At 39.1% G+C, this 26,785-nt stretch overlaps 1 protein-coding gene across 7 annotated transcripts in view; it reads right to left on the reverse strand.

The window, feature by feature from the left end:
* Nucleotides 1-26,785, reverse strand: part of HECW2 (HECT, C2 and WW domain containing E3 ubiquitin protein ligase 2) — a 388,630-nt gene that overhangs the window by 49,908 nt on the left and 311,937 nt on the right. For 4 of the 7 annotated variants that reach the window (XM_045367419.2, XM_015432516.3, XM_015432517.3 and 1 more), the window contains 4 exons: nt 25,943-26,045; nt 23,219-23,315; nt 9,540-9,623; nt 5,308-5,417 (listed from right to left, as the gene is read on the reverse strand). In XM_045367419.2, the coding sequence (XP_045223354.1) occupies nt 5,308-5,417; nt 9,540-9,623; nt 23,219-23,315; nt 25,943-26,045 (394 nt within the window). Of the gene's footprint in view, nt 1-5,307; nt 5,418-9,539; nt 9,624-22,651; nt 23,069-23,218; nt 23,316-25,942; nt 26,046-26,785 lie in introns of those variants that run through there. The other 3 variants (XM_074009607.1, XM_074009608.1, XM_074009609.1) reach the window with 1 other exon arrangement.

The raw sequence follows: 26,785 nt of genomic DNA on the forward strand, positions 1-26,785 counted from the left end.
AGAGAGAGACAGAGAGAGAGAGAGAGAGAGACAGAGAGGAATATAGAGGGAGGAAGGAAAAAAGGAGAGAATGAGCAGAGAAGAGGAATTGTGAAAAGAGGAGAAGATGACATAAACAGCTGGTAAAATGCTAAGTCTTTGTGGTGGGAGAGAGAAAACGAAGATCATTAAGGGTACACAATGTGTTGGGAGAAATAATTCCCTCTCACAACCCATCCCCTCAAGACAACCTTTAGTAAAGACCCGCAAGGCTCTTCTGTGCTCTCTGAGTGTTTTACTTCTGTTGAGGGTGACTTTCTGCTGGTGCTAGTTTCCAGGGAGTCCAGCTCTAGTCAAGTAACAAGAGCTCTGCATCATGATTCATGGGCACAATGATTCCCCCAAACCATGAAATATCCTCAATGTGCTGTGTATAGGAAAGTAAAGAGAAATATAATCCATTTATGAAAGAGTTTCAGTAAATAGTGGGTTAAACAACTTCTCATACAGTTAAAATCATAGCTTTGGTTACCTGGAAAATCCACATAAGAGAGCACATCTCCAATAATATCAGATAAATTAGGTATTACTGCATTTAATTTCCTAGAAATGTGCAGCTTATATAAACTTCTGGGTCCCATATTTGGCATAATAAGCCACATGGTGTTTGGAAAGATCTTTTCCTTCTGGCATCACTGAGGTTGGGATTGGCATTATAATGGTCCTAGAAAAACAAACCTTCACATTCCAAAATTTTGACAAATTTTGGTGAGCACTCTAACAGCTGCAAAAAGCAGTGAGTCAAAGTTTCCAAAGCCCCTCTCTCTTCTGCACTTGAAAATACATGTCAATGTGCTTGGAATGAGGAAAAGTGTGGAAAGTTTACCAGTTTCCTAGGAATTCTCAATGAAGATCATTAAAATTTATTACTGTCATAATTTTCACAATATTATTCTCATACCACTAAAAGGGGTGAAATTATAGTCACGAGGAGGATCAGACCACTTCAAAAAATCTGTTTGAAATGTTGCTTTCACAAAACCTTCAGGAATACTGGTAGAAGGAGAAGCTATTTTATTCAAAGAAACAGAAGATGCCTCCAGAGGGGAAATGAGGTTAGGTAGGCCTGCCCTGGTATCATGTGGAATTTGTTATAGTGACTTCCATTGATATCAGGCCGTACAACCCAGTTTCAAGATCAAACAAAGCCCACTGAAACAGAGTAGGCCAAAAATATGGAGATGATTCTTCCTGAAAATTAAAACCACCACAAACACTGCTAGCAATTTAGATATATTTGGGTTACACATGTCTTTGGAAAATGTTTAACTTTAAATGTAAGTTTCTAGAATGGATTTGATTGTCACCAAGGATTACTCATGTGCATTTGCGATGCTAAATGAGGAAGTAAACTTAGCCACATTTAGAACGCTCATACAGTCTTGAAGAATGTGTACAGTCTTCAATGCATGCCTTTAAAGGGCATGGAAGGGGCAGCATCTGGCGATCTACCTTTTCTTCAGTGAAGACAGCCCACACAAAAGGCCTGGAAAAGGACAGCCTTGACTGGCACAAGCAACAATCCACATGGCTTCACATCTTTAACCATAAAACATAGGTAAAGGGATGGTCCACTTTAAACCCCAGCATAGGCTCTTACTAAGACAAAGACCACTCTGAATGATTAAGTATCTAAGCAGACAGCTCTGCAAATCAGCGTCTGTTTGTTCCAGTAATTAATGGTTCAAATGTGAACAACCTATACTTCTCAGAATCAAATTTCCAGAAAAAAAGAAAGAAAACACATTAACCTTTATTGGCTACTTGTTATGTTCCAAGCACCAACCAAAGTGTTCTCCAAAAATAATCATGAGAGGTGAGGTAATTATTATTATCCCTATTTTACAGAAAAAGAAATCCAGGCTCAGGGAAGGAGGTACCCTGCCCAAAGTCAGATAGCTGGTAAAAGAATGAGGCCAGTTGGGAATTTCATGAAGTTTTCCCCTAAACCTTTAAACCTACCTGTAGTGTCATACATTTCCTTTCAACCTGTGCCATCAAAACAGGTATCCCTATTTTGTTTCAAAGTTGGCCTGTGTTTCTGCCTTCAGTGTCATGCTGTCCACGAGCCTGCCTTATTCCACAAACCACTTTCCTTCCACTCACGTCCTGTGTCCTCTGCACACGTATGCTCAACTTCCCAACCTAAAATCCCTTCCCTCTCTCTTCTCCTAACTACTGTTCTATTTTGCTTTCTTTTCACCTCCAGATTTCATGAAAAGAGCATTTGACTTCTGCTTCAGATCCTGTATCATCTGTCACCAATCAAGATCCGGTTTATAACCTATTACCTCACAGAATCTCTTTGGCAAAGACCATTTATAACATCATGATTTTCAAATCGAAATGAGGCCTCTTTTCAGATCTCATCCTTTTCAGATGCCCCACCCCCCTTTTGAGACAGGGTCTCACTCTGTTGCCCAGGCTGGAGTGCAGTGGCATGATCATGGCTCACCGCAGCCTCGACCTTCTGAGCCCAAGCAACCCTCCCACCTCAGCCCCCATGAGTAGCTGGGACTTCCTGAGCCCTTTGAGCATATGGCTCTACTGACCACTCCTCTGTGAAACCTGGCTCCCTTGAAAAGACTTTCCTAACTCTATTCAACATCTGTTGGCTCTCTTTCTTTCACTTGCTTCTCTGTCTCAGCTCATCCCTTAAATATTGAAGTTTCTCATATCATCACCCACTATTTCCTCTCCTTTTCAATGACTTTCTCCCCAATTGCTCTAATCTATACTCTAGGTTTCAGTTGCCACCAGTACACTGAACTCCTTGTTTTCAACCTCCCCTGTGCGACATGGCTGCCATTTCCAGCTGTCTTTGGGAATCTGCCATTGACGGCCCAAAGATTTCTCAATAAAACTTATCCAACACCAAACTCATTCAATCTTCCCATTTGAGTCTAACCATTTCGCCTTCTTGGCAGAGGGTGCTACCATCTGCCTGGTAGCCTACGTAGTGAAGGCCTTTGAATCTTCCTTGACTCTTCCCTACCTCTACTCAAAGTCCTGATGTCTCTGCATCCTACATATCCCTTCAATTCGTTCCCTGGTCTCCATCTCCACTGCCTAGGCCAGTCTTTCATCATGTTACTCTGGCTAATGAAACAGTCTCTCTGAGAATCTGTCTCCAGTCTCTCATTTTCTAATTTATCCTCCCAATTGCCACCAGACTGACTGATCTTTGAAAAACAGGATATTATTTGTATTCCTCTGCTTATACATTTTCAGTGGCTTCACATGGACTATAGAATAAGGTTGGCTGGATATGGTGGCTCACACACTTTGGGAGGCCGAGGTGGGCAGATCACTTGAAGTCAGGAGTTTGAGACCGGCCTGGCCAACATGGTGAAATCCAGTCTCTATTAAAAATACAAAAATTTGATGGGCATGGTGGCACGTGTTTGTAATCCCAGCTACTGGGGAGGCTGAGGCAGGAGAATTGCTTGAACCTGGGAGGCGGAGGTTGCAGTGAACCAAGATCACGCCACTGCACTCCAGCCTGGGCGAAGAAGTGAGACTCTGATTCAAGATAATAATAATAATGATAATAATAATGATGATGCCTCAATGACCAACCAGCCCTAGCCTACCTTTCCAAACTGAGCTTTGAGAACTTCCCTTCCCTTGTATCTATTAACTACACGTGTATCTATTTCCTACACTACTTGCATGCTTCTATGGCTTAGCTTATGCTACCTGATATGGTTTTTTTGGATGTTTGTTCCCTCTAAATCTCATGTTTAAACATAATCCCCAGTGTCAGAAGTAGGGCCTTGTAGGGGGTGTTTGGATCATAAGGGCAGATTCCTCATGAATGGCTTAGCACCACTCCCTTGGTGATGAGTGACCTCACAGGAGATCTGATTGTTTAAAGGTGTGCGATACCTCCTCGCTGCTCTCTCTGGCTCCCACTCTCACCATGTGACATGCTGGCTCTCCATCACCTTCTGACATGAGTGGAAGTTTCCTAAGGCCCTCAACAGAAGTCAAGCAAATGCTGGCACCATACTTGCACAGTCTGCAAAACCATAAGCCAATGAAACCTCTTTTCTTTATAAATTACCCAGCCTCAGGTTTTCTTTATACTTACACAAGAATGGCCCAACACATTACCCTCTTCACTAGAATGCCCTTCTTTCTTTGGTCCACCTGGTAAACTCCTATTCATCATCCTTCAAGGCTACACTTCATACTTCCTCAAATACCCCATCCCCAGCCCTGAAAGAATAATTGCTCCCACAGCTGTGTTCTCATACATTTCTTCATTACAGGACTAACTACAGAGCTTCACAGAGTCATTTGTTGACTCACTGCCACACCATGAATTCTTCAAAGGAAGAAACTGTATTATTCATCTCTGTAGTCCTAGAGTCTAATTCAGTGCTTGGATCATAGTTGGATGCTCCATAAATCTGTGTTAAATGAACAAATTAATAGATCTTTTCCTGTTTGCAGTATCCAATCAGGCTGCAGCTTCATTATCATTGCAGTATGTGAAAACACATGTTATATATACCAAAGAACATACAGCAGCTTAGTGACACATACGGAGTTTGCATTTCTACTGAAATTGTTTTCAATTCTGATAGCTGTTAAAGTGTGAACAATGCATTGCCTATAATAAGGACCTATATACAGCTGATATTCTGTCAACATCATGACTGCCTTCATTTTCAAAGCTTATTTGCTAAGCTGCATTTTCTACCATTTGCTCATCCACCTACTCACTCACTCATTCATGCCTATCTCTTTCAAAAAGAGATTGAATGTACACATTTCAGTTTACCTATCAACATGTTCTATTTGCCAATCCATCTCTGTTCTATCTAATGCAATTAATGAATACTGTAGGAAAGAATGTCCAAGTCTATTAAACTGAATAATTTCAATTCCATATTATTTCTTGAGAGTGGAGACTTTATCTTCATTGTATATCAAAAAAGTTCTCTTCGCTAGAACTTTCTAAAGTCAAAAAGCAACCTAATATTTTGTGTCCTGATATTGTATGACATAACATCATGAAAAGTAAATTCTATATCTGAGTATGTCATACCACTAATCCTCCTATTCATTATCTCTTTGTCAAAATGAATCCTTATGGAAATAAGCCACTCTTAAGAGACAGGAAATACACACATGTATCTATGCTAACACCAAAGATGTACCTGAAGTGTTCCCTTCCTGTCCTGTCTTTAGGGAGGAGAGAACGTCTGGCTTGAAGGTTCACTCCTCAGAGAATTCACTGCGAGCAGCAGGTGGACTCACCTGGTGAGTTCTGAGGAGATGACACGGGAGAGCCACGTGGGGACTGACAGTAGCTGGGGTAGAGTAAGGCATGTGGAGGCACATATGACATTATCTCTTCTTCAAATAAGCTGGGGAAAGACAAGAAGCAAAATGGGTCCTTCAGCCAAAGTAGTGCTGAAAAGCCTAAATCCCAACAGGGTAGAATATTCCATCCAAGATCCGGTTTACATCCCAAAGAGAGCACCTACCCCCTTTCTCTTGCAGGTAATTCTTGGGACAAAATGGCTGGCTGTGGTACTTTTTGTGAACCCTGCGGCTATTTGACTGTGTTCCTACCAACTTTGGACAACGTGATTTTATTTTACTATTTCAATATATAAGTTTGAGTGTACATGTTTGTTTGAAAATCATACCTGGGTTTTCAGATTTGGAAACAGGATTCCAACACAAAATAGAAAATGTTTATTGAGAACTCATCATAAATACACAAAGTATGTTATATATCCTCATTCCAATAAATAAACAATAGGGTCTCAGCCTTCGAAGGGCTTAGGATTTAACTGGATAATTAAAAGCAAAATAAAACAAAACTCCTCCTAAATAACTACAATCACAAAATAATTAGCTCCCTTGTTTACCCTGGCTACTATTTTTCAAACGTGAGGATTTGGATCTTAGACCATTTAATTGTCTTCTTTCTTCTCCATATTGAAATGTCTGTTTATGATATTCTCCTAAAGGAGAGTTACCAGAGACCTGAGCTCTATTCAGCTGTACAAGACAGCGTCAATTTGTACTCCAACAAGTCTGTAGAAACTGCAATGCCACTAAGCCCAGCCAGACAAGAGCTCTTATGTATCGTTAGGTATTTCAGACTTTTGGACTTTTACAAATCTAATAGTGTGAAATGGTATCTCATTATTTGAAACTACACTTATAATTACTAGCATCTTTCCATGGGTTTATTGGCTATTCACACTTCCATTTCTATGCCTTTTCATATCCTTTATCCATTTTTCTATTGGGTTCTCTTCTTTTAAAGGCCTTCTTTATGTATCCACAATCTGGTTTTCTTTCTTTTCTTTCTTTCTTTCTTTTTTTTTTTTCCGAGACAGAGTCTAGCTCTGTTGCAATGCTGGAGCACAGTGGCGTGATGTTGGCTCACTGCAACCTCCACGTCCTGGGTTCAAGTGATTCTCCTGCCTCAGCCTCTCAAGTAGCTGGGACTACAGGTGTGAGCCACCATGCTCAGCTACAATATATATATATATATTTTTTTTTTTTAAGTAGAGATGGGGTTTCACCAAGTTAGCCAGAGTGGTCTCGATCTCCTGACCTCATCATGATCCACCTGCCTCAGCCTCCCAAAGTGCTGGGATTACAGGCATGAGCCACTGCGACCGGCTGATCTGTTTTTTTTTACGTGTTATAAACCTATTCTTCCAGCTGATTTTCTTTCTCTATGCCTTTATATGTGGTATCTTTCATTATATCCATTTAAAAATATTTATGTAGCCAAATTTATCAATCATTTCTTATATGAGCTCTGATAGAGGTATATTTTTTTACATGAATTGAATTAGTGAAAAGATACATGAAATAGAAAAATCAATAACAAATTCAACAAGGTCATTTAAAAATTATTGGATTTTAAAATAACCTTAGTGGAAAATAACTTTACATGGGTTTATTTTGAACTGAATAATGTCCTAGAGCAATACTATCTGTACATTGCAACTTACTGATAATCAAGTCAATTTGTACCAGGAGTGATTTTCCCTTTTAAGAAATTAGACAAAACATTAAAATAGATACAAAGGCTTCCATTATGTAAGTGACAAGTATGCTGACTGAAGTTTGTAGTCACTAATTCAAATCGTTCCAATTTCAAAGTAAAATAAAAAATAAAGGGCTGGGTGCTGTAGCTCACATCTGTAATCCTAACACTTTGGGAGGTTGAGGCAGGTGGATTGCCCGAGCTCAGGAGTTTGTGACCAGCCTGGGCAACACGATGAAACCCCATCTCTATTAAAATACAAAAAATTAGCCAGGCGTGGTGCAATGCACCTGTAGTCCTAGCTACTCGAGAGGCAGAGGCAGGAGAATTGCTTGAACTCAGGAGGTGGAGGTTGCAGTGAGATGAGATCTCACCACTGCACTCCAGCCTGGGCAACAGAGTGAGACTCCATCTCAAAAAATAAATAAATTAAATAAATAAATAAATAAATAAAAAATTGAGGACATGAATAAAACCCCAAATTTTTCAATAATCACTAATTACATTACTTAAGTATGTCCATATAATACATTGTGTTGTTTACTATTATTAAAATAATAAACACATGTGATCACCCACATGAAAAGTCTAGAATTTAATGACATCATTTGTATGCAATAATTATAGAACTATTATATGTAAGAAAATTTCTCACACTTCTCCAAAGGCCCATTAGCTTTAGAGAACCTGCTTATTTTCCCAAAGAGGAGAAAATGCAGCCTTGCTCTTTATGTATGAATGAGTTCTGAATTATTTGAATTCAAATACATTTGAATTCTACTACACAACACATAGAAACTCATGCAAACTGTTGTGTTATCAAAATACAAATATTCTAAGCTATAGTATAATAAATTTAAGACTATACCATCTAAATGTAATTTAACTATGGATAGGTGAGTGATAATTATGACTTCTTTTTTTACTAATTCCAAAAGCAGAATTCTTAGTTTAAAAGAAAAAAACCTTAGCTTTCTATAACGAAGAAAAAGAGCATATCCTGGCCAGAATTCTGTTAACAGAAAGTTAAACTATTTTATCACCAACCAAACCATGATAGAAACATCACACTCTAATATTAATTGACCAGTAGTCTTCCTGACCACCTAGCATACTATATGCAGCTTTCAGAACTGGCTCAATACCACAGGAGAGAGGCCACCCACTAGGTTGAGAAGCTACCCCCACCATAGGTCCTATTCAGAGTCAATGGAAGTGAAGTATTATAGAAAGTGACTACATCCCTTTGAATTATGCTTTGACTACACATAAAGAAAAATAACGTGGCTCATGCCTGTACTCCCAGCACTCTGGGAGGCTGAGGCAGGCGGATGACAAGGTCAGGAGATGGAGACCATCCTGGCTAACACGGTGAAATCCCATCTCTACTAAAAATACAGAAAATTAGCCGGGCGTGGTGGTGGGCGCCTGTAGTTCCAGCTACTTAGGAGGCTGAGGCAGGAGAATGGTGTGGACCCGGGAGGTGGAGCTTGCAGTGAGCTGAGATTGGGCCACTGCACTCCAGCCCGGGCAACAGAGCGAGACTCCGCCTCACAAAAAAAGAAAAAAAAAAGTAACTTTCTGACAACAATCACATGGGCAGTCAGAAATACGGCAACAAATAGGGCAACTATGGAATGGCGAATTAGAAATGGTCAGGGTCAAGATAATCATGAATACTTGAATGAGGTTATTAGCACTCAGGGATAAACAGAACCTTGCCTGAAAGGCTCAGTATGACGTTCCCTTTAATTCTGTGGAGGTTACAGGGATGAGCATCCCAACCACTGGGTAGAGCAAAGCATTATTTTACTTTGGCTTGCCTACGTTTGAGGGATAATACAAAAACATGAGAACGTCTTTTGAAAACTTGCCAGTTTCCTTTCTAAACTACTCTAAAATTTAAAACCAAAGCTGAACCATCGGGGGGTGAAAAAACAAAAAAACAAAAAACAATTGGTCAGTTTTATGAAGGGCTATCAAGTTGGCAGTGAGTAGTATGGACCAAATGTCAACTTTCTGATATGATTTCCCAAACGTACACTCTCAAAACCACAAGGTAAATAAATAATGTCTTGAGTCAGCAAAAGGGGACAAAACATATTTTGAGAAAAACATTTGAAAGAATATATAAACAGAAGGGGTAAACACTGAGGGGTAAACGGTAGATGGTTTATTCAGATACCCTTCTGTTCCATTCTGTGAGTGGCAGATTCTATTCATTACAACCTTTCCCTTTTCCAGTACCATCTCCCTTGCAAGCAGGGTAAAAAGAAAATTAAACAGATATCAGTGTAACAAATGCAACCTGAAGTGAATGATCACTCAATCAGTGCCCTAAATCTTCAACGTATTTCCACAAGTCTACAGAATAAGAATAATTTAAGAATATTGGCATATTATTTTCCCCAATATTCCATGATATCTGATGACAGGAGACCGTCTGCTTCAAGAGTGAGTGTTATGTACGTACCTCAGCAACATAACGAGGTCTGCATCGCTTGAAAGGCGCACCAATCCTGGAGTCCCTTCAGTTCGGATAAATTGGATCTTCTCCCTATTCAAGAAAAGAAATAGCACAAAATGTATATGGTAGACCTTTAGGCTATAACTCAGTAGTAAAGAGCATTTTTTATAATAGTCATGACGTTTTTTGGTACCTATTATGTGGCAGCTACTGTGTGATACCCTAGGAATACACATCCAAGAGAGACATGGTCTTTGCCTTCAACCGGGGTATCCTGTAAGCATCAACACCTCCCAGTTCTAAAGTTGTGGGGAAAAAGATTCTTTCACTGGCTTCCTCATTTTGCTGCCCAACTACTACTATAAATAGTATACCATTCAACCAATAAAATCAGTGTCTGCTTTGAGTTAAAGCTGACTGTGGGCCTGAATCTTAGCGATAGTCTTAGGCTGATCCCCTGCTGTTCCAAAAAAGGATTGTGTTGGGAGAGTCATCTATTTTCCTGAGGCCATACTGTTAAGTTACATGTGATGAGCTCATTCCTAATTGGAAGCAGATAGTATCTATGCATTATATATTCAGTATAAAAGCATATGCCTTTTTTAAATAAACACTGAAATACTTTGCTACAACAGTTGGTGAAATAGATTGTGTGCATACCTCTACAAACGTACATATACCTATATATGTCAAACACAACAAGGTGAGTTATTTCTACCACTATTTTGTTACAGATAAATGTGATAACACCAGTTTTTTTTTTCTTTTTGTTTGATGAGTCATCATCATGTCACTATTTTCAATCTGTTAAATGAATACAACTGTAATAATTTTTTTCCTAGTTGCTTTCTTCCCTTATTTACATCGTGCTATTTTAAAGCACACCATATTAACTTTTATAAGGTGAAGAAAAAAATAAAAACACAAACTATGGTATGAAAATCATTCTATTTCATTGGAATATAGAGGATAATGCAAATACGCAATTTTACTCTGAGTGCTATGGACAATGTATTCTGATTCCTGTACCACAAAGTAAAACACCAATCACTGATACAAGTGTTTATTTAGATTCAGTTCTTATCTACAAAGCAACTTGTTTTTCCCTTTGATATTTTCACAAAGTTCCACCGATTTTTTTGTTTGTTTTGAGACAGGGCCTTACTCAGTCACCCAGGCTGGAGTGCAGTGATGTGATCTTGGCTCATTGCAACCTCTGCCTCCTGGGTTCAAACGATTCTCCTGCCTCAGACATTTGAGTAGCTGGGATTATAGGCATGCGTCACCACGCCCAGCTAATTTTTGTATTTTTGGTGAAGATGGGGTTTTTCCATGTTCGCTATGCTGGTCTCAAACTCCTGGCCTCATGTGATCTGTCTGCCTTGACCTCTCAAATGCTGGGATCACAGACATGAGCCACCATGCCTGGCCAAGTTCCACTGATTTTTGTATTTCCAAATTTCAAAGATTTTTTCTTAAGATTGCTTGCTGACTTGAAGGCCCTGAGGTGGAAGACAAGGTTTCGTGTTCACATGAAAAATTCCCTAATGCACAGAAAAGTCAGTGGATTTGCCCTTAGCCATACAGCTTACGAGGTATGACAAACAGAGTTCAGTCCTTGATTTCTTCTGGCTAGATCCATTTTATATGATAGATGAAGCAGCTAATCTTTAGTAATTGCCAAATTTTTATTTCTGTACTTTATTGCCATCAGCTAACTACTTTTTTTTTTTTTTTTAAAAGACTATTAGAAATTAGTGGCAGGCATGTACGTAAAGGAGTGCTCAGAAGGCCAGCCTCTCTCTGCTGAAGGTTATTTCAGTGAAGGCTTGACCAGGCGGAACATTTTCCCTCAAGTGTTGGAATCATATACATCTGAAACACGTGATGGAAACCCAGGCCCATTCTGGTGAATGGTTTTTCTGATAAGAGATGTAAATGTTGGCTAATAAAAGCTAAATCAGAGAAAAGTTATCTTGAAGAAAAATGAATAATAACTTAACCAAAGAACTACTCTTATAAGGGTCAGTAACACTATGCTTTGATCTTGAAGAATCAAAAGCTGTCTCCCACAAATATGCAGCTTATCTCTTTTGTCTATCAACACAGTGAATCCAGGCAAATAGAACAAGACAAAAAACAAACAGGCTGAGCACTCTCCTCTCCTTCCTTAACTGGGGCTACACAGAAGGAGTTGAGTGATGGTAGATATCAGGCCCTGGACTGCGGCTTGTAAGTTTCCTGTGAATAAGAAAAACATCATCGCTTCTTGAGTCACAAGGATGATAGGGTGAGAAAAAGAAAGGACAAAGGCACCAGAGGAAGTATGCCAACTGGGAAAGTTTTCATCACTTTCCAGATGTAAACTAGCAGGCTGTGAAGGCAACTGGTCTGATTTTTCAGGTGAGAATATATGAGAGGTAGGCTGAGACCAGTTTTCTACCAGGCCAGCTAATTTATCACAATGACAAGCTATGGGTCATATTCTTCCAGGAACCAGACACTGGAACATGTCGTCTGATGTACATCACACCACTAAGTACTTTCTTATGTTGATATTGATTCATTCTTTCAGTGAACATTTTCTGTGTGCCTACTGTGTGCCAGTCATGGTACCATACACGGGAATCCAATGGGGAGTAAGAGAAAGTCCATTTTCAAGGAGCTTACAGTGCAGTGGAAGAAAGTCAAAAGGTAATTCTCATTTGATGTCAAAATATTTAAATTCTTCTGTTCACTTAATTGAACTGTGGTTAGGCTTTATACCTGCTCCTGGTCTAAACAGTTATATATAAAGTCCTTTCACGTAGAAACAAAGAAGGCATTAGTTTACTGCCTGTAAAGAGAGCAGATCAAGGCTGAGGAAGAGACAGAAGTTAGCAGACATCCCGGAAATGTCACCAATCTTTTCTGAGAAAAACAAAGGAACTGCTTCTTGGTTACCAGGTATTTGCCCAATATGCTATAGACCAGTGATTCTCAAACTGGCATCCTTGGTCTACCAGAAATTTGCATACATCAGCTCAAGCTCTGCAAGAATTTTTAAATGTTGTGTCTTCACTTTGATGATCAAAGCACATGAAATAATATAATAATATTTTAGATGAGATGGATGACATTTATGACTGAATCTTGCCATATGACTTTGGGTCCCATGTTTGTATTTATAGGGCACTTGGTGCAAAGTGATCAGAGATGAGCTTTTAAAGGGACGGTGAACACACCTGGCTGCCCTTAGGCTGGCAGGGCCTTGATGTTCAATATGATAATAACACCAGTCCCCATCTGCCACTTACGCACACTTCGCTTACCAATTAGAAAAACCTTTTCTTCTACAGTATTAACTTGCATCATGAAAACGATCAAGGGAGGTTAAGTAATGTATATGTAAATTACCATAGTCTAAAGAGAAAACAAAAGAGATGGATTTAAAAAGAAAATTATGCATTCATGCTAAATAATGCATAAAAGATACCCTGGCTTATTCTAAGAACAAAAGTTCTGCAATAGTTTGCAAATAGAAAAGTGGTGGTAGAATCCACTCATCCCAGGGCACATTCAATGATATGTTTTATCTTTCAGTATTGTATTTTGGGTTACATTATTAAATGAATTGGCTTATCAAACCAATGAATCAGTAGATAAAAATAAGCTTTTTGTTAAGAAGGAAAAACAATGACTGTGATAATTCCAAGGCGGCACATGCTAGGCCAGAGATGCAAAATCAAAAGAATCAAGTCAAACACAAGCACAGAAAAGCACAAATATGTCTTTCCACCGATAATGGTCTCAACATCGGTGATCTGGCTTCTGCAAAACAAAATATCCTCACATTAATAGCATTAATTCAAATATTATTGATTTTTTTTCTAGTTTTTAACTTAATTTGTATGTCTTTTGGTTTTGTAGTTTATAAAAGCTGTAAGCTTTTATTATACATATTTTATATTTGTACACATTTAAGTTTAAAATAAAAGCGATTAATGTCAACATTATAGGTCTGCGATATTTCTTTTTCTTTTTAGAGTGGAAAATAACAGATGTGACTCCTACAAATTTTCATGAGTCCACGCAGCGTTTGGAATAACATAACAAGTTTGAGAAATGTTGTTAAAGACAACTGATCATGACTAGAGGAATATTTGAAAATTACTTTAATATATTTATTCAAGTTTATTAATGTATACAGTTAGAAGGAATCTGTGGCAGTCCTCTCTGTTGCCTAGCCTAGAGTGCAGTGGTACAATCATGGCTCACTACAGCTTCAAACTCCTGGGCTCAAGTGATCCTCTTGCCTCAGTCTCCTGAGTAGGTGGGACTACAGGTATGTACCACCACACCCGGCTAATTTTTAAACATTTTTGTAGAGACAGGGTCTTGCTATGTTGTCTGGGCTGGTCTTGAACTCCTGGCCTCAAGTGATCCTCCTGCCTCAGCCTCCCAAACTGCTGGGATTATAGGAGTGAGTTACTTACTGCATTAGCCTGGCTTCTTCCTTAACAAATAAATTCAATTCAACCTTAGTGGTATATAATGAAGATTAAGGTTATATTAATACAACATATTGTCATTTGGTCCTCTCTACATGGGTACATTTATCTCTCTGTGCCCCTTAGAGTACATTCTAGCACTTTTATGGGTGCACCTTCTGATTTGGCTAGTGAGGTACAACTTAAATTCCTTTTGAAACACAAGTTTCTTGAGGGCAAAAGCCTTTTCTCCTTTATCTTTCTTTTGAGATGGAGTCTCACTGTGTCACCCAGGCTGGAGTGAAGAGACTCAATATCGACGCACTGCAACCTCTGCCTCCTGAGTTCAAGTGATTCTCCTGCCTCAGCCTCCAGTGTAGTTAGGATTACAGGAATGCGCCACCACATCTGGCTAATTTTTGTATTTTTAGGGGAAACGAGGTTTCATATGTTGGCCAGGTGAACTCCTGACCTCAAGTGATCCACCCACCTTGGCCTCCTAAAGTGGCTGGGATTACAGGCGTGAGCTATGGTGCCCAGTTGTTCCTCCTTTATCTTTTGTGTTCCCCAAGTACCAAACACTTTTCTGTCTACCTGATAAGTGCTTAGTAAAATACAAACCAGGGACATGATTAATTTAGGCCAAAATAACATATGTGGCTCCTAACAATTTCCCCTAAGAATCCACCTGGTGTTTGGAATAAACAATCTATTTTTTTTTTTTTTTTTTTTTTTTTGCTGTGGCAGAGAAATAAAAAAAGAATTGGAAAGCTGATGTCTAATTATTTACTAAAACAGAATCTACTGGAGAGAAACGTAAAGGCAGGTAAAAAGGCAATCTCTTAACATGAAAACTCACAACGTAAAACGAGAACCTAAACCATACAGTGACAAGCTCAGGAAAAAGTCTCCAGCTACTGCTGTCTCTCAGACTCTCACAATATGTGTAACCACTTCCTCCTCTGCACGAAATCACCCCAGAAGATCAACTCTACTAGATCATTTGAGGACAATGAACAAAGTCTCAAGACTGAATTCCCACAGAAAACATTCTCATGAAACCACCCAACATTTTGGTGAAGTCAAAGGGCACGTGTTTGGAGACAACCAGAAGACCAATGCTCAGAACCACAAAACTCTGGACTGCCGACTCTGCACATCCTGGTTCCTCTAGATATAGTTCAATGGCACATTCACAAATACATGTTTTTAAAAACTGCCCTGAGGCAGTTCTAGAGAAATGCTTTGACTTCCCTAATGGTATAATGTCAAGAAAGGAAGACCAGCACGGATCATTCACACTCATTATTACAGTCACAGGGCACTGTCTGACTTGACAGATACAGTCAAGCAGTTGAAAGGTTATGGGAATTTAAGTCCTTTATGGTCATATGATTCTCATGGACCCAGAGATGTGAAATTAATTAGCCACATGCGTAGGGACAAAGTTTGTCATAAATAGATATAAGTTATCTGCATGCTAAGAACTTAGAGAGTTATTGAACTCTGTTTCCTCATGTTAAAATAAACATAATTATAGAATGCAAATGAAATACTTAGCCTGGAGCCTATTATATAGGAAGCACTCAATAATTTTAAACTATTGAGTATATTATTAGATAGGCTCCATAATTATTTATTCCTTTTTCAACAGATAATATGATCTATTAAAAATAAAGCCAGACTAGATTTCTGTTGACCCACTCCTTTTTCTGTTTGTATTGTTGGCAAGCTGTTCTAAATAAACTTGCCAACATATTATTAACATAGAAGGGATGCTTATTTTGTTTGCTTTGTAAGAAATGCTTCTGATCCAGTAACTGGGCAATTTATTTAAATATAAGTAAAAAGCAGATTTTATTAAAAACTACTTTGTGCTATCATAAATAATTCATTGTTCTCTACGATTTAGAAGCGGATTTATTATTCTTTTGGGTTAGGGAAGGCACTGAGACTGGTTTCAGCGCTGATATTTTGCTTTGGTCCACAGAGAGTCCAAGTTTAATGACTAAAGGAAAATGACATTTTACTGAATTGTTTTCTTCATAAATATAACAGAATGTAGGAAAAATCAACAGTAAAACAGATATACCTAAAACATGATTATTCCTCATGTAAGAAAATCATCTTGAAAAACATGATTGAACCACTTATTAGCAAAAAACCACAATGCTTTGGAGAAACATCCAGTGGATGAATGTATGTGTAATTTGGGGAATCTTTCAAAGTTACATCAGAGAACAATGTTTATTGGAAAATAATTTAACAAATATCTGAGTGTGATACTATGAAAATAACCTAAACTAATTTTGGCTATTGGAGTTCCTGTTTTGGGCCTTTTAAATTTTAGGCGATTGACTGTCCAGTTGTCTTAAAGTTGACATTAATAGTTAAGAGATTCCATGCATCAAAACTGTGAAAATTAGATATATACATGATATATAATTCAAAAGCATATGCAGATCTATAAATTAGCACATCCATCCAAATAAAACATGACTAGCACTTATTTCTTTTGCAGAAGTCATAGAATAAGTGACAGGTTCTAAGAATCTGTGTTCCTTACTGCCCTGAAGAACAAAGTCTCTAATCTCTTATTAGGCCTACAATATAATTAGCTGCTTGGAAAGATACTTTAATATACCTTTGGATGGCTTCTAAAATGTTATCTTAATGATATTGCCATGATATTTTGGCCCTCAGTAATTTCTGGCTAAACCTCGAGCCAGAAGGCTCAGTCCTCAGTCCAGGCATGGAGCAGTCAAGGCTGGTTTTATTGCATAAATGTAAAAGATTTTAGAGTAAAGCTCGCTGTAGGAAACAGTGTGACAGCACCACTAAAAAGCCCTCCTATAAACAAATTAATGGTTGAATTAAAGATGGCCAGGCACAGTGGCTCACACCTATAATTCCAACACTTTGGGAGGCCCAGGTAGGCAGATCACTTGAGGCCAGGAGTTCAAGACCAGCCTGGCCAACTAGGTGAAACCCCATCTCTACTGAAAATATAAAAATTAGCCGGGCGTGGTAGTGCATTGCTGTAGTTCTGGCTACTCAGGAGGCTGAGGTACAAAACTGCTTGAACCTGGGAGGCAGATGTTGCAGTGAGCCGAGATTGTGCCCACCGCACTCCAGCCTGGGCGACAGAGCGAGACTTCGTCTGCTCCCCACCCCCAAAAGGAAGAGAGATCCTAGATCCTAGTTGCATTTAAATTATATCCACAGAATCACATGGTTCCATTTATACGTATGATCAATTTCAGGGATAGTGGTTTTTAGAGTTTAGGGGCAAATTACTTTAAACTGAGTCCTGGCCGGGCGCGGTGGCTCAAGTCTGTAATCCCAGCACTTTGGGAGGCCGAGATGGGCGGATCACGAGGTCAGGAGATCGAGACCATCCTGGCTAATACGGTGAAACCCCGTCTCTACTAAAAATACAAAAAACTAGCCGGGCGAGGTGGCGGGCGCCTGTGGTCCCAGCTACTCGGGAGGCTGAGGCAGGAGAATGGCGGGAACCCGGGAGGCGGAGCTTGCAGTGAGCTGAGGTCCGGCCTCTGCACTCCAGCCTGGGCGACAGAGCGAGACTCCGTCTTAAAAAAAAAAAAACTGAGTCCTTCTGATAGCACAAAGAAGTGAAGGGCAGACTACTAATATAATATTGATTTAAATTTGCTGTATGCTTACTATGCTTACACAGTACCAAATGCTTTATACATATATTATTTCATTTAATCTTCAAAAAGACGCTGGAAGTTAGAATTTCTGATCCCCATTTTACAGATGAGGATGACAACTTGGAGGATTGTTTAATGTCTCATTCAAAGTCAGCTGGTGGGTAAATTGCAGAGCCAGAATTCAAACCTAGGTCTTTCTGACTCCAAACCTGAACAAAATCTTAAGAGCTATTCTCAACTACCTTCTAAGAGCCATTACTGCTGCTCTCCCAGTGAGACAGAGTCTACTATTAGGACTTCTCAATGACCATTACTATGTGGTGTCAATAAATTATTTTAATCAGGTGTCCAGGAGCAATGGCTCATGGTGTTGAATGGCAACAAATTACCAGTGTTATCCCAGCACTTTGGGAGGCTGAAGCAGGAGGATCTCTTAAGCCCAGGTATTCAAAATGAACCTGCACAACATAGCAAGGCTCTATCTCTATAAGAAAAAATAAAATAAACATAAAACAATTAGCAGGGCAAGGTGGTGTGCTCCTGTAGTCCCAGCTACTTGGGACGCTAAGGCAGGAGGACGGCTTGAGCCCAGGAGGTTGATGCTGCAGTCAACTGTGATCGCGACACTACACTGTAGCCTGGGCAACAGAGTGAGACCCCCTGTCTCAAAAGAAAAAAAAAGGTATCTTTAAAAATTCAATAATTATCCCTATGTGAATTGTCTGTAGGAAAATAATAGTCTCAGTCCAGATTTGCTATTATTTAAGTTTGGTACAGCAAAGATCAGAAGTTTGCCATGTTGGTCCAGACATCTGAGTGATAAGTAAACAAGTCAGGAGAAGACTAAGGGAGAGAGCTAGGCAGGTTTTAACAGGAAAATGCATACGGATCAACAGAAGTAAATTCATGCTATTTTCACCCAAATAGTTCAGATGTTAACCAAGACTAACATTTCCAGTCTAATATTACATGTAGAAAAATTCATTTGCCACAAAGCTGGAAAAGAAATAGATTAGCAATTTTGAACACTAGGGTTTATCTTATGAAAGACAGCTTTTGATACTTTAACTTTTTACTACCTAAAATTCTGTATTGTTTGAAAAATTTCAAAATGGGCAATTATTTTTAAAATAAAAAAAAAAATTAGGAGTAAAGTTAAACTCTGACAAAACCCCAGGGCTCTTCAAATAGGATAATGAAAGGAAATAGAAGGTTCAAGTCTGCATTTGCCTCTAGTCTGGTGAATCCTGAAACACATATCCATTTGCCTTTTGTGGTTCAGAATTTATTGACTCCCAAGTTACTGATTTCCTAATAACATAAAATATGGAATGATCTAATCTACCCAGAATGAAAAAATAATCACAGATCATGTCCTCATGGCAAGGTGAGTTATATAGGAAGCACTCAAGGAGGAAACAGCCTGCTGCCAAAAATAATCACTGGTGCCTGGGGAGAGCTGGACTAGCAGGGAACAGATTTACTGATTGGACCTAATGATCATATTAGAGGGGAAATTCTCAACTCTTAACTCAGGGTCATAGCCTTTCTCATTACACAGTGCTGTACAAACACCAATACTAAAAATTTTATTGAACTTTTAAATATGCATTACATTCACCTATCAAATATTGTTAAAGGTTGTTTTCTAATGAATATATCTGTGTTCATATAAAATGTTAGAACTTTTTTTTCAGCTTTTATTTTAATGTCATAGCATACAAACATCTTCTTTCAGTGAGAACCAGTAGTAGCGTATAATAATCCAATGGGGACACTACCCATTTTACAGATGTGGTACTAACTTTTGGAAGCTCATTTTTCTAATAGGAGAAATAAACATCTCCTAAGGTTTGTTTTTTTTTTTTAAAAAAAGGACAGTAACTTAGTACCATTCACATTTACGTGATAAATGAATTTATAGGGAGCAGTGATTTAGATACAGCAGTTGAAAGTAAAAGCCATATCACAATGCATGGAAAACCATAGCCACATAGACAGGAAGACACACCAGTGAAGTCTCAGGGAAGAGAAAACTATACATAGATGCAAACTAAATGAATTGCCTGCTATCCTCTGGTTTAGGAGGAATCACAAGCAAACCAGGAAAACACAAAGTAAAGAGGTATACCTATTTCAATCTCTTAAGGGCTGCCACTTTTACCAGGATATTGTGGGAAGAATAAGAAGGAATATTTATCGTAAGTGGTATGCCACAGATGAGAAAGAACATATACAAAGCTATGTTGGTACTGGGAATCCTTGTTCCAGGTATGAATATAAGGTCCACAGCGAACTTTGACATATAGATTGCTCAGTGGCTCCATTCCATGCATAAATCTGTTATCAAAAATATCACTGAAATAGGAGATTAAAGAAACTCAGCTGATTTCCCACCCCTGTGTTTGTGGGAATGCTCCTCAACTATATAAAACAGAATGTTCTCTTAGATATACAAACTTCCCCTTTTCAATGTTATGATAAGCAAAATATTTAACTCCCAAAAACTCGACAGAAAATGAAAGTGCAGTGTGACACACACTCTGGATAGGAGGAGTGGCATTATCTCATTGATTTAAGTTCCCCCTTCCTTTTACTTATCATGACTGCGTCTGCTTTCCACGGTCACATTCTGTAAAGATGGAAATATATTTCATAGCCTATCAAATAAATGCATAAAATAGATTACCATGTGAATCCTATGTTAGAAGAAAGATTATGCTTAACTGAGGACCCTAGATGCCACTAAAAAAAAAATCTTCAACAATTTTTAGGAGATTAGAGACTTTTCAGACTCTAAAAAGCAAAAAGAAAACAAAACAAAACTTGAAGCTACCAACTTGGGCCTGCAACTTTTCCCTCTGTTAGGATCTGTTAAGATTCTGTCAAATCATTACAGAATAATGACAAATGCCTTGTCCCGGTAGATTAGATCACCTAATCTCTCTGATAGTGGAGATTTAAAGATATGTTAATTCGTATTACATACTAATGTGAAGTGCAGAGAAAAAGTGAAAAACTTCTTGAGTTTCCTCTTTTTTGTGGGGGATGGGGTACACTTAGAGGAACAGATATTAACGTGTGGTGTGTGTTGGTTGGAAGTGGTAGAAGAGAGAGGAAATAGAGTTCTCTTTATTTTGTGATTAGCAAAAGAGGAAGAATTTTGTTTGTTTGTTTGTTTTGCTTTGAGGTCTAGGATTGCTAACATTTCTAATTAGACCACTGACGAGCTTGTTTCTGCAATTTTTTAAAGCTAAAACTTCTTACACAAGATTCTCTAGGGGAACATGGATTACTGAGTGGATGCCATAATAAACAAACATACAAAATCTTCACTTGTATAATTATTATAATTTTTCTGTGGTTAAGAACAGCATGCTTATGTTGGGGAAAGCACTAAGAGGTGAGTCAAATGTTATTAACCATGTGAAACCAGGTGAAACTGGGATTTTTATATACTCAATGTTTATAGCATAATACTTGAAATGTTGTGTAGCTTTAGCCTTTACAAACTTTAGAAGGTAGTGACAACTTTAAAGACATGAGACTAAGGTCAGGCACAGTGACTCATGCCTGTAATCCCAGCACTTTTGGAGGCCCAGGCAGCCGGATCACCTGAGGTCAGGCATTCAATACCAGCCTGACCAACATGGTGAAATCCTGTCTCTATTAAAAATACAAAAATTAGCCGGGTGTTGCGGCGGACACCTGTCATCCCAGCTACTTGGGAGGCTGAGACAGGAGAATCGCTTGAACCCAGGAGGCGGAGGTTGCAGTGAGCCGAGATTGCACCATTGCACTCCAGCCTGGGCAATAAGAGTGGGACTCCGTCTCAAAAGAAAAAAGAAAAAAAAAAAAAAGACATGAGACCGAGAATATCGTAAGAATATTTGGTAATTTATTTTCAAATCAACAACTATATACATACATATTTTTACATTCACTATGTGCAAAATGCTATTCTAGATATTTGAACAGTAAGGAGGAAAAATGATGATGAGTTGGATAAGATCCCTATTTGCAAGGCTCTTAAAATCTAACTGGAAAATAACACATAAGGACTTGAAAAGTCAAACCAAAACACAAAAGTCATAAAGTCAAAACAGTACAAAGGACAATGTGATACATTTCATGGCTAATCATCAAAATAGTGTCAAGACCAAAGGTTATTGCAGCCAACTGTGCCATCACAATTATACAGAGAGGTTTTGAAAAAATAATTATTAGGCTCCACCCCAGACCTCTTGAATTAAATTTCTGGGTAGGGCATGGGAGAACAGGGGGTATAAATTCACAGAAGGGAGAGGAATTGGAGGAGGCAGGACCTGGCATTTTGTATTATATAAGCTTCCCAGGTCATACTGATGAAAACAGTTTGGCACAACTTAGTGGATCAGTATTTGAGAATCACTGCTGTGGGCCAGGATGGTACCACCAGGCAAATATACTTCTACCAGTAAAGGTGACAACTGGAGTTGGGGTTAAGAAAGATTGTCAGCAGAAACTCTTCTTTTCCTATTCCCACTGATGCCTAGCACACTTAGATAGAGAAATACTAATCTAGATCATGAAAGTGAGAGTCCACAGTGGAGTTGGAAAGATTTCAAGGAGGGAACGCTTCTGCTGGGTTTTAGTGGAAAAATCTTGCTTCCCAAACTCAGAAGGAGAGAAAAGCTTGCCAGGGAAGGGGAACAGCATGTATTCAGGAAAGTAAAACCGGGCCTGAGGCATGATGCTTTGAAAAGTTGTTTAGAAGAGAGGGTTCATGCAAGGGGAGGCTCAGTTTTAGAGAGTATCACATTCCCTACTTAGGTTCTAATCTGTTTTTATTATGGAAAAATGTGAATACCAAATCTGGAACTCTACGCATCTCAATTCAATAAACTGTATGCTACTTTTGCTTACTCAAGTTACACTCAAAAAGGTTATGTCATTAATTTCATTATAATCTGCACATCTAGGATAAACTCTTGGCTTAATTTTTTTGTGTTTTTTTCATATTTCTTTTTTTAAATAGGATTCTGGATTGTTTAGTTGATTTTATTCAACCTTTTTTTCTTTTTGAGATGGCGTCTCACTCTGTCACCAGGTTGCAGTGCAGTGGCACGATCTCAGCTCACTGCAACCTCCACCTCCCAGGTTCAAGCGATTCTCCTGCCTCAGCCTCCCGAGTAGTTGGGTCTACAGGCACGCACCACCACGCTCAGCTAATTTTTGTATTTTGAGTAGAGACGGGGTTTCACCATGTTGGGCAGGATGGTCTTGATCTCTTGACCTCGTGATCTGCCCATCTTGGCCTCCCAAAGTGCTGAGATTACAGGTGTGAGTCACTGAGCCTGGCTGATTTTATTCAACTTTTATACTTAATAGAGAGAAGTCAGCACTGCAATACCTGGTGATGATGACAAAATATTTGCATACAAGATGTTTTAGCAAAGGATGTCAGAAAGAAAGAATAAATTTCCAAGACAAATATCAGTACAACTAAGATTTAATGGTTTGTGCTTATACAACATGAACCAGACACCAATATTATTGTTACCTGAGTGAGTGATTCCTGGTAAGATCAGGTTGACGCTCCTGTAGAATTTCAAAGATATTGGGTTGACGTAGAAATGCAACAATCTTGTCATTGTAAGCTGAAAAAAAATCAGAAAAGACAACAATTTAAAAAAGAATCTATTATTAGTTTTATGTATATAAATCCAAACTTGTGTGTGTGTGTGTGAGGTGCAGTTGCGCTCTTTCACCCAGGCTGCAGTGAAGTGGCATCATCTCAGCTCACTGCAACTTCTGCCCTCATGGGTTCAAGCAATTCTCCTGCTTCAGCCTCCCAAGTAGCTGGGATTATAGGTGCCCGCCACCATGCCCAGCTAATTTTTTTTTTTTGTATTTTTAGAAGGGATGGGGTTTTGCCATGTTGGCCAGGCTAATCTCGAACTCCCGATCTTGATCCACCTGCCTCGGCCTCCCAAAGTGCTAGGATTACAGGCGTAAGCCACTGCGCCCGGACTATACATCCAAACTTTTCAAAATCATCTGTTTTTCAGCTAGGCATGGTAGCTTACGCCTGTAACCCCAGCACTTTGAGAGTCTGAGTTGGGAGGATCACTTGAGCTCAGGAGATTAAGACCAGCCTGGGCAACATAGTGAGAACTTGTTTCTACTGAAAAATAAAAAAATAAATGAAATCTGTTTTTCTGGCTAATATTACTTATACTCAAAGTTATAGTTTAGAACTAGACTGTGCTCACCACTGTAGGTGCTTACATTCCAATTTCTATCTAACCTTTTATATGATTATTGGACTTAGATCTGTTAGCTGTGGCTTAGTTAAACATTCTTAGTAAACTCATTTGATAAGCCATATTTATTATCAAATGGCAAGATGAGGTCACCAACGAGATTCTAGATCTTGATCATTTTAAGCTTATGAAAATCAGCCTCACAGAAATGACAAGTCAGAAATGAAAAACCATCTTCTGATTAATTAGTAGTCAGCCAGGGAGGTAGAAGAAATGCAAATCAAGACCACAATGAAATACCATCTCACACCAGTTAGAATGGCGATCATTACAAAGTCAAGAAACAACAGGTGCTGGAGAGGATGTGGAGAAATAGGAACACTTTTACACTGTTGGTGGGACTGTAAACTAGTTCAACCATTGTGGAAGACAGTGTGGCGATTCCTCAAGGATCTAGAACTAGAAATACCATTTGACCCAGCCATCCCATTACTGGGTATATACCCAAAGGATTATAAATCATGCTGCTATACAGACACATGCACGCATATGTTTATTGCAGCACTATTCACAATAGCAAAGACTTGGAACCAACCCAAATGTCCATCAATGATAGACTGGATTAAGAAAATGTGGCACAGATACACCATGGAATATTACGCAGTCATAAAAAAGGATGAGTTCATGTCCTTTGTAGGGATATGGATAAAGCTGGAAACCATCATTCTCAGCAAACTATTGCAAGGACAAAAAACCAAACACCGCACATTCTCACTCATAGGTGGGAATTGAACAATGAGAACACTTGGATACAGGGTGGGGAACATCACACACTGGGGCCTGTCGTGGGGTAGGGGGAGGGGGTAGGGATAGCATTAGGAGATATACCTAATGTAAATGACAAGTTAATGGGTGCAGCACACCAACATGGCACATGTATACATATGTAACAAACCTGCATGTTGTGCACATGTACCTTAGAACTTAAAGTATAATAATAAAAAAAAGAAACAAAAACGTTTTAAAACAAAGATAAATGGAGAGCTGGTCTAAATTTTTTTTTTTTTTTTTTTTTTTTTTGAGACTGAGTCTTGCTTTGTCCCTAGGCTGGAGTGCAGTGGTGCGATCTCGGCTCACTGCAACCTCCGCCTCCCGGGTTCAAGTGATTCTCCTATCTCAGCCTCCTGAGCAGCTGGGACTACAGGTGCATGCCACCAGGCCTGGCTAATTTTTTCTTATCTTTACTAGAGACGGGGTTTCACTGTGTTAGCTAGGATGGTCTCGATCTGTCGACCTTGTGATCTGCCCGTCTTGGCCCCACAAAATGCTGGGATTACAGGCGTGAGCCACTGTGCCCGGCCAACCTAGTCTTATTTAAGACGGAGCACGGAGCCCATATGGCCTCCCACCAGTCTGTCCACTCCCCCTGCCTTAGGCACTTCAGGTTTGGCAACCACCGATCTACTTCAACCTCATCCTTTTAATAACAACTCAAGTTGTTTTTTAGGACTTTTTCCTACATTCATTTATTTTTATTTTACTATTTTAGAGGTTCTTGCTGCCTTCTATTTGTGACAAAAGCCCTTAAGAATGTGCTCTCTTTGATTGTTTATTTTGTGAGGCTGCTACAGATTCACATGCCATTTAAATTCTGTCTCGGCCTTAAATACATACTAAGTATATGCTCGTCCAAATTCTTAATTTATAATGATTGCATAACATATTACCTTAATAAATTATTTTTCCTTAACTTCAATAATCTAATATAACACCTCTACTCAGGAAAGGTAGGGTGCTATTAAAAAACAATCTCATCCTTTAGGATATGATAAGACAGAAGCCCTTTGAGACTCAAGTATATAGGATTTTGTTGTACATTTCTTAAGGATAATGCAGCAATTTCTCAATACAGGGCAAAAAGTAGCAGGCTAACAACAGGAGAAGTGTGTACATGGTACAGATGTACATGGTACAGATAATAGCACAAAAGGACAGATAATTTCTGGAAAGGGATGACATACCCACTGGAACCATGTCCTGGTACTGTGGCCTACTGACTGTATTGAATGTACTGGATGGCCTGGGAAGAACTGGTGGTCCTGCATGTCGAGAATCTTCTCCTACCTGCAAACAGAGGCATCTTTTATATTCTGCACCAAGAGCCAGAATGCTCTGTATCAGCATCCCAAACCAAGTTGTTCAAAATATTAACAATGAGCATGGTGAAGTACCACTTGATCAGAACGGACACCAGCTGTGGAGCTGAAGCAGGGTTCTTAGTTATTGAAAGTCTTGTTTTAGTGGCTAAATGGGGAGGGGGGGAAGGATTTGAGGCATCCACATTCTTGAGAGGGGCTGGGGCAGTGACTCTTTACCAAGCGGCACAGAAGTAGTTCAATCTGCTTATAATTACGGAGGCTGCAGCAGCTAAACAGCAGACTTGTTCATCAGGACTAACTTCTGCGTTGACAGAGCACAGTCTGCAACAACACAATCAAAGGGAAGACTGAGTGGTATAAAATGTTTTGGGGCAGTGCCAAGATATTTCTTCTTTTGGCTGAGGCAGGCCAGGGAATTCCCTGGCTCAGCAGAGGAGGGGTTGAAGAGCAGCAATCTTCATGTGGGGTTCCGAGTTAGTATATTATCTCCTCAGGAGCAATTTTCTGTGCCTATTAGAACACCTGGTACAACAGATCTTTCTGGTTTGAGCCTCCCACACCAGGGTGCTAATAGGAACAGGTGCGGAGGAGCTAAATAGGGTTGTCCTAACCTGAATTATTTATTGCACCTAATATAGATTTAGAAACTCATACACACAAGTAGATAACCAAAAATATCCATCAACAGTCTTACCAGAAAACTCT

The sequence above is a fragment of the Macaca fascicularis genome, chromosome 12 (assembly GCF_037993035.2).
Source record: "Macaca fascicularis isolate 582-1 chromosome 12, T2T-MFA8v1.1".
Taxonomy (NCBI): Eukaryota; Metazoa; Chordata; class Mammalia; order Primates; family Cercopithecidae; genus Macaca; species Macaca fascicularis.